Genomic DNA, 14554 nt, shown 5'->3' with positions numbered 1-14554 from the left:
CGTTGCAGCCTCGGCAGCAATCTGCTTACAGGGAGGAAAAGGAATGAAAGGAAGACTGTCTCAAAGTAAACAAATGAACAAGGCCGCAGGAGGAGAAGAGAGAGAGCGAGAGAGAGAATGAGATGTGGTCACTGCAATATACACTGTAGCTACAGGCACACAGAGTAATGAGGACACTGAATATGCTAGGTGGACAGACACAGACACATGCTGAGAGTATGGGTGGAAAATGTTTAATAAACATGACAATGAAGAGGTGTACAGAGGCCTGGCTGCAGCACAGGAAATAAAAACAGGAGAAGGATCATGTTTCATGCTTTACATTTTATTAATTAGTAACAACACAGCAGTGATGGGAGGGGGGAGGTAAAAGAGGAGGAAGGGTGATGGTTTACCACATGGTTAGCTCGATGATGACATTTCCAGGGACAACAGCAGTGCAGAGGCGGCCGTATAGTACATTAAAGCACATGAAGTTGGAGGCAAAGAAACAATGATGGGGCTATGACATCATCCCTACGCATTCAACTTTACAAACTGATGGAGAAGGAAGGACACGAGCCACTGGACTTCACACACACACACACGCCCGCGCACGCACGCACTCACGCACACACACACGCAGGCCACGCACGCATACAAACTCCCAGCATGCGGAGTAGTTGGCTTACCTACTGTGTATCGACCACAGTAGGTCTGTGATGGTTGCAACATGGTGCAGACAGGCTGCAGTGGATGAAAGCAATATTATGTCATTTTTGGAGAGTGAGCGGGCGCACCGTGGCTCCGTGAACCGCTCATCATTTGACGAGATGTGGGAGGCGACAGCTCGGCCCCCCTTTCTTTTTCTTTTTTTTTCCCCCTTTCCTTTCCTTTCCTCCCAACCTGCATCATCATCATCATCATCACCACCACCATCCGCACTAAGATTCATACTCACCACATACGCTTCCTGGGTGGAAGACAATGTTCTTTGTTGGAGGCGGTCACCCCCAGAGCCAGCTGCATTACAGTTATGTATTTCTGGTAATTCACCATGGTACTGTCCACCGCTACTAAAAATCCAACCCAAAGAAAAGCACAGGTGATCATATATTTCTTTATTCCCTGGCATCCGCCTCCGCTGCGTCTTCCATGCTCAGCATCACAACGCCATTTCCAGCGCTGAAGGACTGACAGTGAAAACACTCCCCAAGGAGCTGAGCAAAAGGTGCCGTACCGCTGCGACCCATGTCTGCAATGACACTCTGACCGTGTTGAAGCGCTCGCAAAGCGGATCGCCGATCCGTTTCGACCCGATCAGAATTTGGACATTATCTCCTTCCTCCTGCCTCCTCCCTCCTATCCAGGGCTGGAAACACTCTCCTAAAAAACGCTGCAGCGTCCAGGCGTCCGTGTGTGTGAGGTAGGGGGGAGAGAGTGTGTGTACAGTGTAGTCAGAGGGGAGCGACTGCGAGGGAGGGGAGGAGGGAGAGGAGAGAGGGTGAACAGGGAGGAGGAGGAGGAGGAGGAGGAGGAGGAGGAAGAGGGGAGGGAGGCAAGGGAGCGATTCATTTGGAGGTGCTCAGTTGTAGCATCTGTTTAGGAAGTCTACAGTTGTCTTTAATTACTTGTTAACGGTTGCTTATGATGAAAGTCGAGTGTCTTTGTGTTACACAATGCTTCCTGGAAGCAGTGATGACTTACAGGGGCGTAATTAGAAATCTACCCACTACTCCTTTCTTTAGGAGGTGGGGAGTTATTTTGGGGGAACTTAACTGTTGGGTGATTTTATTCCATTCAACTTCTTCAGTTTATTTAGTTCATAATTTAGTTTATTTTAAGCAAATTTTAAGTAAATTTCCAGAAAAAGAAAATGTTGATTGGCAAAGAAAATGTTAATTACAGCGCGTTGCCATCCACTACCGTTATGAGAATATTAGGAGTTGTTTCAGTTTGTGGCACTATTTCTCCAGTCGGGTTCCATTAAACCATTGCAGAAGAAGAGGGCACAATTAAAGGTCCAGTGTGTGGGATTTAGTGGCATCTAGCTCTAGATTGCAACTCACTAGTTTTACCCTTCTTTTGCAACCACGAGGGGGAAACTATGTGGCTTTTGTTGTTGCAAAAATGCTCAAAAACCACAAAAAGCCCTTTTTAGAGCTCGTTTTTGGTTTGTCTGTCATGGTTCTGCTACAGTGGCGGTTCAACATGGCGGTCTCTGTGGAAGGTGACCTGCGGGGGCTGTAGATAAACACGTCTCATTCTAAGGTAAGGAAAACACAACAATTCTTATTTTCAGGAGATGATATACACTAATGAAAACATGCCTATGATTATTATATTCCATTTCTGCCAGTAGATCCTCATGTATTAATTTGAGTACGGTTACAGTCTCCCAGTTACACCACAAAGATCTGATATTTTTTTCTACTGCTATTTTTTGATCTTTTCAGGAGAACTTTAAGTCATGTACATCAAGATTTATTCACTAAGCCTGTTTTAATTGATCTATGTCACATTTTGTCTTCTCACCTCAGCCAAGGTTAAAAAAAAATGTTCTCTATATTTTAAGTTATTTTATTAATTTCAGTCTTTTTTAAAGTGCAGTAAAAAATCCACATAAAACAAGGTGGATGGAAACTCACCTACTATAATGGTTTCAGATTAGGTGATCATTCACTGACTACTGGTCCTCGACAAATCATAGCTTCCCATCTTTCATGACTTGAGTAATGTCATCGGGAAGGAGGTGCTAGAGTCTGACCTCCGGGAACAAAAATGTAAACAATGGTGTCCATAGCATTGAGAGTATATACAGATCTGGGTCTGTGAAGTGAAGCCAATGGGAAGTGTCTTAAACCTGCACTCTTTCTAATGGCCAGCAGGGGGCAGCTCCATTGGCTTGAGTCCGATAGTATTGAGTCTTATCAAGAAATTACCCCATATCTCACTTGATTTATTAGCTCAGTTGTGCAAGTCAGAAGAAATTTTGTTTTTTAGCCGATGACGTTGGTTGCTGTCCACTATGATACTCTACCCGGGACAAAACGATCAGCTGTCATGGATTGCCTTGGTACCTGAATGGCTACAGAGGATGTCACATAACTGCAATGCAACCGGTTTGATTCCAGCTGGGGACTTTTGCTGCTTGTCATACCCGCTCTCTCTCTCCCCCTGTTCACTGTCTGACTTATTTAGCTCTCTTGTAAATGAACAAGAGCAACCGAATATGGATTTCTGCTGCTCTTGTTTCTGTGTGTCTGACGGATATAAAATCAAAATAGTCAGAACAACGAACCCTGACAGAGAGGAAACTCTCTATTTCTTTATGTGTGACACAAAAGGGCAGATGGTAACAGGACACGGTTGGTGGCTAATTAAACTTAAATGTCACGCACTATGAGACTGAGGAACAGACTATGGACAGTTGTCTGGGGCCATCCTTCAGTTAATCTTCACACAACACATTTTTCTGTATCGTGCTGTAAGGAAATTATGTACCCAAGGAAGGTTTTAAATCTGTACATCACACACTATACATCCAGTGTTACTCACATTGAAGAGGTACACCCTGACACATGCAGACAGACTACTGACACTCACTGTCACAGCTATCGGGTAAATGTTCAGTGGCCAATTTACTTAACCAGCGTGTGTCTTTGGACTGTGGCAGGGAACTGTAGTGTACTCCGCACAGGAAGGTTGGCTCAAGCAGGGCAGCCACAGGGTTTATTTGTTTGTATGTCACATGCAACATCTTGGACACACCTGGTGCATTTTAGAATAAACTAGATCCCATTGTTACATATGAATTTGTCACACTCAGTATAATTTCTATTATCTGTTGCACCATCACGTCTGTGTTCAAACATCGACAGTCTATTACAGTGAATGAGATTCTCACTGGACTCAACAGACCATTTTTTATACTGCAGAAAAATGATAATATAGTTTTTAAGTCGGATGGGTGAGCAAGGAGGGAAATTATGCCAAAACCACAATTTTCATGTCTGCCGGTCCGCTTTGCCCTAACCTCTCCACTGCCTACCCAGCACCTGGATGTGAACACCAGCCACATATTAATGGGCCTGTTCTACCAAACTAATTTTATTAGACTCTTTCACTGGAGACAACTCTTGTATGTATTTTATTGAACTTATTTTAATGGATTTATTACATTTATATTGGACTTTTTTGTAACTGTCCTACTAGCGTACTATTTTACACCCAAAGAGCTTTACATCTGAGGTTTCTTCCACTTCTTGTCTTCTGAGAGAGCTTGGGTGGTGATGTGGGCCTAAAATATGAATTAAGAGTTGTTTATGGACTGGTAGTGGTGATACTGAACATATAAACATTTAGTATATATATCATCATATCATTAGGCAGCATTTATAGTTTATTTATTTGAGTAATTTAAAGTTTAAATGACATATTCTGATGCTTGACATAGAAAATACGTTTCTCAGTTCCGCTGCAGATTATGTGGTGACTTAGTGTTTGTTACATTCATAGAGGTGCAGTACATAGCAGCTCTGTCTCAATGAACTGTACCCACATCACCTGTCATTAGCAGCAAACGGGCTGGCATGGGTTGTTTTTCAGTCAATAGACTGACACACTGGTGCCGTTCTAAGCTTCAGAGTAAGTCGATTAGTCTAGACTTTGAAGTCTTAGCTGAGAGAGCCGCCTTCTCACCTGAGTAGAGAAGTACACTTCTCACTCTCACTGGAGCAGATAGACTTAAACAAAGATGTGTAGCAGCACAAGAGGTCTGCGGAGGCCCGATAAATGGAAACTGAGGGTCTTATATTTATCTGCCGAGAGCAACACAATACTCCAATAGAGATAATGGCTGTTGTGATAAAGGGATTATCTGTGTTGTTAATTAGGAAAAATTGTACAGAAGCGCATCCTGAAAATGAACTTTAGGAACTGTTGTGTCCTAGAGAAGATTTCCACCATACAGCTAAACAGGCAGAGCATGGCACTGACACTGCCAGTGTCAGGGGAGCAAATCCCTCTGTGGCTGATGTTGCTAAAAATGTATGCACCCATGACACTAGGGCTCTATGGAGGAAAGTATCCTCCACATAATGTGCATTACGCTAACCTGCAGTACTGGCAGTCTAACTGTCGCTTAGGATCATCATTGCAAAATGTAAGGGATTCATATAGAACTTCATTTTTAAATACACTACTGTAAGGTTATGTAAAATTAAACATCAGATTAAATGATGTCCCTATTTCTAAAATATACATCTTAGTTTAGAAAGGATCAGGTATTTTACAAATAACACAATTTACAACAAAGCCTGAAATAATACACCAAAAATGAACATGAGGCCTTTTCTGAAATTGAAAACAGCTCTTTGTGGTTGCCAGTTCGTTACTTCTGGGTGACTGGAAGCAGAAAACCCTTCAGGGTATTAAAGGGACCTAAATTCATCTAGTGCTCAAAAAATCTTCCATTCAGTACCTGCTGCTGAGAAGGTTTCTAACCTTATATGTGTACTGAAATATAATTCCTTTTTTTTAATAAACAATAATACTACACTTTAAATACACTATCGGTGTGTATACACTTAAAACAAGTATAGATTCTACCGAGATCTCCGTGTTTGAGTCAGAAAATGTGTGGAACTCACTATAAAGCTCTGTAAAACTGAGGGGGAGCTTCAGATTCAGGTGATAAGTCGCTCACTATGAGTGACCCCTCTCACCTTGTCATTTGATACATTTTTATTATATTATTAAGAAATAGCCATTCTGGCCGCTTTAAATAACAGAGCTGTCCGGCGGACAAAGGACGTCCTGGACGGCCTGCAAGCCGAGCTGCTGCTAACGCAAGCTTGTTTCGCTGATAACATACAGGGTTATTACTGCGAGGAAAATTATCCACAGAGGTCTCCGCCTATACAAAACGTTTCTCTGATGCTGTCCGGCTGGCAAACAACGTCCTGGACGGCCTGCCAGCCAAACTGCTGCAAACGTTAGCTCAGCTTGTTTCTCTGATAACTTAAGATCCAAACGTCTGATTACTAAAATCCTTCATCTGGTTAAAATGTATAGTTAAAAACGTGCAATATCTAAAAAGTGTATCATAAAAATGTGGCTTAAAACAGGATAAAAAAATCAATTCATGACAGCTTCTGGGAGACAACTACAATGCTGACACATGTGCAAAGGGGATACCATGCCATTGACAGGCCACACTCTGAAATGGGTTTGGACACATTTGGGATACTGTAAATGCACAACTAAAAATATATAACATAGGTGTAGTGTTTATAAACATTTGAATGCAGAAATGTTACATATTATATCTTTAACCCAAAATGAATGTCAGATTTGGAGCACAGGAAAACTTAAAGTATTTGTACCAAATTGTGTGTAACAACAAAACAACAAAATAGGTGTCACTGGGAGAAAATAGTTTAGGTCCCTCGCTTTAGATTTAGATGGCTATAGGATGATTTAATTTTACCATCCAGAAAACTTCTACATTGAGTCTTGGCTGTGTGCTGGCGCCATTCAGATAACTCTCCCGATGAATCAGACACTACGGATCATCATTATCAGGCATGTAAGACACAGCAGTCATTAGTGGATGGGGAACCTGCTACAGACTCACACACACACACACACACACACACACACACACACACACACACACACACACACACACACACACACACACACACATCAAGCCTCCTTCTCTCTCTTTCATAGACACACACACACATTACAGGGAGCGTGTATGGAAACCAGTAATAGTGTGTCAGTGGGGAAGCGTTAAGACAGCAGTGGGTCAGTGGTTGTGCTGCAGTCTGAAGCCCACTGCATACCCATGCACCCTCCACTGCAGCACTTTGATTTCACATTGGCATCCCCCCCTCTGCATCTCCACAGTGATGCCTCAGAGCAGCCTGCCCCATCATTACCCTTCTCACATGAGAACCCACTGCTGACATCTTTTATTGTACGCCGCACACTCACACAAGCACGCTCGCACAGAGACGCACAGCCACACGTGTACGCTTACAACACACTAAAGTACTTTTTTTTTTTTCTCCAGCAAGTAAATAGGACAGACGGGGCTGCCCTTCTTTCCTGTGTCCTTAGACTCTCTTGTCCACTTTATTCTGTACAGCAAAATCAAAGCTGGTTTGTAGGACTCTGAGGCTGCTCCCAGAGGAGACAAACCTGGACGAAAGCCCTAAGAACCACTACCGCTGTAACACCGTGATTTATTACTTTTGCACCAAACAAAGAGGAGAAGTTCACAGAGAAAGTCCTCTTCACATGAATGCACTGCACCAAGAAGAACAAGAGTAATGAAACACACGCACACACACAGTCACACCTCAGTGCTGTCGCAGTGCTTTCTCTCTATGTGCTGTGAGGTGAGTCATCAGCACAGAGAAGCATAACCTCACAGCTCCAGCTAATCTCTCCTCTCCTCCTCCTCCACCTCCTTCTCAACCTGCCAGCATCTCATTTTCTCCACTTATGGATGAAGGCACAGTGACTTACATCATCGCTGCAGCCTCACATATACATATAAGGCCGCAGATCCAAACACATGCTGGTGAATCACACGCACATCCTCTGGAGGAGAAAGATATATCTGAAGTTTTAAAAAAGGCTGTTATCCAATCAATATTTCTGCGTAACCATGCATTTAATGCACTTAAATCAGCACTTTAATTTGAGAGTTAAGACTGAGATGACTGCTCAAGGGGTTTTATATGCTGAGTTAAAAACTACAACAGTCCCATGAAAACAACATGGCAGTCAAGGACCCTTAAACTGGATTCAGTCCGCTTCACATCAGTTTCCCGGCTGCTCTTACAGTCATACATAGGTCCTTTGTGCCCTTTAAGACAGGAGCCCAGAGATGTTATTAAATGCTGCATGTTCACTCTCAGTCAGCAGGATGAAGACCAGAGGTGGACACAAAAAGCCAAACTAATAAACACAGTGTCTCTTTGAACCCACACAGCTGACAATCAATCTACTCTTCTGCTTTGGATCAGAGAAAGTGTGCAGATCAGAGGGGGGGAACCACACGCAACTCTGTGCAGTTCACCACAAGGAAGGTATTCCCAGGTTGCTTCCATATTTATAACAAGCAAGGCTGCAGACATGCTTCACTTTGTCACGCAGGGACACATGCTGGCAAACAAATTCTGAAGCCAAGCATCCATGACTTGAGGCAGTTTGTGTCCTACTTCTCCTAAGAGTGAATAAACAAAAGATTATGCCGTTTTTATCTAGTTGTACATGCAGTCAGCCTTGTCCGACACTTCATTCTCTCACTGTATCTGAATCGGCCTGTTTGAGCAGGTAATACACAAGCAGGGACTGAAGGATACATCAAAAAACACAACAGGAGCAGCAAAAACATCCTCCCTTCGCTGTGCTCTAGAGTCGAGTTGGTATTTGTAAAAATAAAGCATCTGTGAAATGACATTTCAAGAGGACTTACGTTGCCTTGTTAGCGTACTGCATCTCTGTGGAAGCTCCGTGACCATTCTGACTGTGTGCCCTGCTATGCTGTGTTGTGTGTTTTGGTCTGTTTCTGTCAGCCTGTCTGTGTGTGTATGTGTGTGTGTGTGTGTGTCGGTGCCCAGGGCCAGACCACTGGGATAGCTGTGTCCATGCTGACTTAGCTGTCATATTTTACAGAGACCTTCTTAACGGTCTAGGGAGCATATCAGCTTGTCTGTCCTGTCACTTCAGGCATCATATCCACCCACTCTATGTCTCTCTCTCTCTCTCTCTCTCTCTCACACACACACACACACACACACATACGTACATATACACACCCTGTGAACTTTTCTCTGCCCCTGCCCCACTCTCCGGGGGTGGCAAACACACCCAGAAAGACACCATCACTCAGTCATGTTGGAGTCACGGGGCCTGACACACAGTCACAAAAGCAACCTTGCAGGACTGGTCGCTGTCTCATGTACAAAAGAATAGCTCTGCAGATGTTATTTTATGCTCCTCTTTTTTTTTTCATTTCATTAATGTATGTAGTTAGGTATCACTGTTTTAAGACATGGATATAGAGATGCAATAGCCTTCACTTGTGTATTATTAAATTACAGATGAGTGACAAATTAAAGTAAAAACCAACATAAAGTATCTAATGTGCTGTAAGTAAGTTTCTGGAACCAACCAACCAAAACATATTCATTCAATTGGTGTTTGAATGAGAGTGCTGTCAAAAACGTTTAATGCCCTTTATGTATTTATGAGGACAAGATATACATTAATCAACTTTTCTGTAAATGTGCCAGTTAGCCAGCCAGATCATTTTCAGCTGGAGTTCTTTGGCAAAATGTTTTAAACCCAATGCAGCTGACAGCTTAAGAAATACAAACAATATAAATATAAGACACCTGTATGATGACAAAAGCAACAAGACAGTGCAGATATCATGGCGAGCAACAGGAAGTAAAAATCAACATTAACGCAACGATAAAACAACATCCACCATTCATGAGGCCACGCAAATCATCATAAAGCAACAGAGCAGAACTGAGCAACAGTGCTACTAGCCCTGTTTTTCCACATATGAGCCATGCAAAGCAATAAGACACTGATACATTTAAATACACTTCAGTCCAAAATCACCTATAGGTGGGTTGAGATCAAGTCATAGCACATGACTCACATCATTTTCATGCTCTTCAAACTACTCAGTGACCTCTCCTACAATGCATGAAATCATCTGCGTTCTTTACAGTTCTCCACACATGTATTAAAGTTTTTCATTCAATAAGGTTTAGTGGTACATTCTGATCTATTGCTCAGATTAGATTTTTTTTTTGGTTTGGCTTTGGCACATTATTTGTTAAATGTGGCCCATATCAGATTCCAGAACAAGTCACGGTCCTGAAGTGATCTAGAATAACATAAAAGTCACATGAATTGACTGTTTACGCTGAGGTTGAGTTGTAAAAAATCTGACCTATATCTGATTTGGACCACATAAGAACTGAAAAGATCAGATTTGTGTCGTTCTCACTGTCATTAAAATACAGATCTGAGTCACATATGAGCAAAAAATCTGATTCGGGCCACTTTTGCCTGCAGTTTGAGAGAAGAGATAATCTGCCAACATACTAACTTTTCAGAATCTAGGTTAAACCTCATCACATATATTTAGTTTATTAAGTGTTTGGAAATAACCTGATAACACAATGATTTCTTTATCAGAACATTAAGTAATCCAGCAGAAAAGAGGACACTCTAGTTGTGAGTGTGCTTTTACACAACATCAGCAATATGTAAAGTGGCTCTCACCTGGAGTCAAAAACAGGGTCGGTGTACATGGGAGGGGAGCACAGGGGTTGCTCTCCTGGACTGTTCGGGGGCACAGGGAGGCCCTCTTTCCTGCCCTGTCCTGGAACACCATCTGTAAGAACAGAATAATATATTAGCCACTTTTCATAGCTCCGGTAATTTACACTTCTTCCCTTCTGACTGGGTGAGTAAGCAGGAGGTTTCTTAATGAGAAGAAGTTCTTAATTGTGGGGTATCAGCCACAGATATAGCAGACACTCACTGAGCTGTAAATGTGAGTCATTTTCTTGAGAGTACTCAGTTTTATGTAAATGTGAGTAAAGCATATTGATTTGGAATAATGCAGCACAGACAAGGTCCTGCAGACTGGAGCCACGTTCAGGCCATATGTTGTCAGAGGCTAGTTAGGAACGCTGGCGGCTAAGTAATCCCCTCAGCCATCCAGATTTAAGAGGCTATTTTTGCTGGCTCTTAGTCTGTGGCGCTGGCTTACTGCAAAGTGGTTTCCTTCCCTTTATATTGTTTTTTTTTTGTCTTCAATTTCTCACAGAAAATTAAATGCAACAAAAGATAAGTGAAAATACTGACCAAATAAGCGGAAAACAACTACAGATCGATGAGCTGTAACTCTGTTCAGTGCTTTTAAACACACACTGATACGTTTACAGGAAGACACAGCCTTCTATGACCTTTGTTTTTTGTGTGAGGCATTAATGTAATTAGCTGCTAATAAATGACTGTACCTTCTCCATCCAGCAGAAAGCAGGTTAGCAGGTGGGGACACACTTCCTCTAAAACTGAACAGAAGGAGCAGAATGCAGCGGGCCCCTTTGAGGACAGATGGTCCAAGAATATCTCCGTCCGTTTCTTGCTGGACTCCTGTCCCAGTATTTCCTTGTATTCCCCCAGCGAGAAAACCTTATCATACACCAGGTAGGGAAGTACAGCGTTGATATCCAGCTCATTAAGGATCTTCTGTCGGTGCTGTTTGAGGATCTGAGCTGCCCATCTTTTCTTCTTCCTGGTGCATGGCCTCCTGCCAGGCCTCTGCCTCTTCTGCTTCTTCACAAACCACTTCTTGGTGCCGCTGCCAAACATCTTCAAGCTGAGGAGACCCACCAGAACTTCTTCCACGGCTCTGTCAACACAGTTCCCAAAGGAGGGGAGGTGCATATTTCATGCCAGTGAAGCGACCATGCCACATATTTCCTCGAGGCTCCCTTTGTTGTTGTCTGAGGCGCTTATCTGGGGCAGGAAGAGACAATCTGGACAGTAGCTGATTTCTAGCTGGGTACTTACTGACACTAAGAAGATTACCAGACTCTTAAGTACACCAATGCAAACTGCTCACCACGGCGCAGACATCCTCAACATATTTTACATTATTTTGCCTGTCTTGTTGGAGGATCAAACATTTTAGCTTCTTAAATTGCTCTCTAATCACCATATGCCACCTTTAATTAAAATGACCACTACTCTTTTTTTTCTTCTGTTAGTTCTTTGTAGATAATTTAGAACAACCATGTTGTCACATACTCTACAGTTATTTTGGGTAATGCTGACTAGCCTAAAAGTCATCAGGGAGTTACAAAAGAAGGCTTGCAAGGCTCCAAATTATCCTGGAAAATCTGCGGGATGTGAATGAAACATACTTCTATAAGCTGCCCCTGAGCAAGGCACTCTTCAACCTCTAGCTGCTCAGCTCTCCAACAACTCACCTTCCTGGTTATTGCTGTGAATGTGACATCTGATTAGAGCAAGATTAAAACATTTTGTCATGTGCATTGACCCGTTACATTGAGATGTCAGGCTCACATTGAGGAGAAGCATTAACATATAATCGAATGGAACAAGGGCATTTAAAGGGGAGCTTAATGCATTGTACTAAAAATCTATTAAAAAACAGTAATGCAGCACAAACCAGCATGACCTTGAATCACATTTTATCCAGCTGCTGTGTAAAAGGATGGAGGATGGCCCAGTCTTTACCAGAAGAGGGTGCCATTTGATCAGTGTGTGTCACATATACAGTAAATCAGGTGGTTTTGTAAAGGTATTAACTGACCAGTACAACCAGTACTGGTTTGTGGCTCTCAGGCTCTCTCTCAAAACATGCATGAATTATGATAACCTTAGTCAGGATTTGAACTGCATGCGTTGAGTTTTCAACTGCATATATTAAAAAAACAATTAATAAAATTATATATTATGTAAATATATATAAAAAACTCAAAAATGGTGCTAATACCTTAATTCAGCAGAACCCTAATCCTGAACACCACATGACCCCAATTCTTATGCCTTTTTTTATCCTTTGAATAAGGACATTTTCAGTGCTGTTTTCTTAAGCATTAAGCTAGCTGTGTTAACACACCGGCACTGCTGTAGGCAGGGTTTCAGAAATACAGAGGTCCAAAAACTCAATACGGGTAAGTAGTGGCCCATTGTAGGCACTGATATAAAATAAATACATGATTTATACTCTAAACTAATGCGTTCACAAGATCATTTAATATATAGACATAAACACATATGTTTTCTGAAGGACCAATGTGCAGCATTTAGTTTAGCGGTGTAGTTGCAAATTGCAGCTCACTTGCTTTCCCCTCCCTTTCCAAGCACGAGAGAGAAACTGCAGTGGCCGCGAACCGCCCCACCTACAGCCAGTGTTTGGTTTGTCCATTGTACTGTAGAAACATGTGGTTCAACGTGGCGGACTCCACGAACACTGTCTGTAGATAAAAACGGCTCATTGTAATGTAACAAAGAAGCAATGATTTCTATTTTCAGGTGATTTTACACAAATTAAAACATACATATAAATATTATGTTCAATTCCTGCCAATAAATCCTCCTAAACATTACACACTGGACCTTTAATATTTATATAAATCTAATCTGTACTAAATAATGGTTTTGTTACAAAAACTGCAAGTTATATTCTAATAACATAAATCGACTGATGTACAGCCAGAAATGTTACTGCAGATGAAGCATTTTCAATGCTGTCAAAGTTGCAGTTATAATATGAATTGTAGTCCAATTTAGTGAGCAGATTATCACCAGTAATTGTAATTGTCTTCCAACATATATTCAGTACTTGGAAATGTTAACATTATTATTATTATTCTATATTATAGAAGGATTGGAGAGATATTCTTGAGCTGCTCAGCGTTTCTGCTCTTCCGTCAGCCATCTTGGTTTTGAGAAATGCTATACATGAAAATGGCTTTTGAATAGCTTTCAACTGTAGTGTACCACCATGTGTGAAAGGGTTAAAACACCTCCACTGTGAACAATGGAAGGAACAAAACAAAGCTGCTCCCAATCCCTAAACAGAAAAAATACATCTGACAGAATAAAAAGTGACTGGCCATGAACTGGAGATCAAAAGAGATCATTATCATGGAAACATCAGAGGAACATATCTGTAACCACCAGTAAACTGAAGCACAGATAATTTCCTCTCTATGTGTCCAAAATACAAAACCACTGAGATAAGATTTTTAAAAAAAGCTCGACCAGGCTTTACAACCCCACTGAATCCAAAAAGGAAAGATACACAGATAGCAAATAGTCAGTAATGTATTACATACTAAAAGTAAGTCTGTTCAAGAGCGCCATGCAGAAAGAAAATCCAAAATTGTGTCCGATATGGTCATATAGTCATTAAGACTGAATAATTCATGTTCAGGAAATGTCCTTCAATCCACTGCACAATGACACCGGGTGTGCATGGGAACTAAACCATATCAAAGGATATCTTTGTAGAACTAAATTCCCACTCAATGTTTCCCCGAACAGTATTTCCTTGCTGAGCTACAGTGGAGGGAATAACACAAAGCGGACATTTTGTACTAAAGATACTGTAACTTTGGGAACTACCTACTTCATTTGACAAGCTCAGACAGCTGAACCATTATATTAGCTTTGATAGCTGAATTTAATGATGCAGTTTTATATTAAAAGAGGACTGTGGACCCCATCTGTGAGACTGTAGTCGCTTTATAATGGGATCAATTAGGGGCCAGTGTGGACATGCAAGAATTACTTTAAACCTATTCTTTAGCTTATATAACTGATTTAGTTTAAACCAATTTATACAACAATAATAATATTTCACTTGATATATATTATTATTCTGCATTATTTAATATGTTCATAGTATAAATACTGAATAATCTGTGACAGGGGTAGACGTTTACAGCATTAATTATCCACATTGCATCAGGTACATTTCCTAAGAACTTGA

The 14554-nt window shown here is 41.5% G+C and overlaps 1 protein-coding gene across 12 annotated transcripts in view; it reads right to left on the bottom strand.

The window, feature by feature from the left end:
* Positions 1 to 11685, bottom strand: part of tjp1b (tight junction protein 1b) — a 64636-nt gene extending 52951 nt beyond the window's left edge. For 4 of the 12 annotated variants that reach the window (XM_051383066.1, XM_051383067.1, XM_051383068.1 and 1 more), the window contains exon 1: positions 941 to 1393. In XM_051383066.1, coding sequence (XP_051239026.1) covers positions 941 to 1092 — 152 coding nt within the window. In that variant the 5' untranslated portion in view covers positions 1093 to 1393. Of the gene's footprint in view, positions 1 to 940; positions 1394 to 10302; positions 10415 to 11045 lie in introns of those variants that run through there. The other 8 variants (XM_051383058.1, XM_051383063.1, XM_051383064.1 and 5 more) reach the window with 5 other exon arrangements.
* Positions 11686 to 14554: the final 2869 nt, after the last annotated feature.

Source organism: Dicentrarchus labrax, unplaced genomic scaffold (genome assembly GCF_905237075.1).
Source record: "Dicentrarchus labrax unplaced genomic scaffold, dlabrax2021, whole genome shotgun sequence".
Classification (NCBI taxonomy): Eukaryota; Metazoa; Chordata; class Actinopteri; family Moronidae; genus Dicentrarchus; species Dicentrarchus labrax.
Note: the sequence above shows the minus strand (reverse complement) of the source record. Positions and strands in the feature narration are given on the sequence as shown.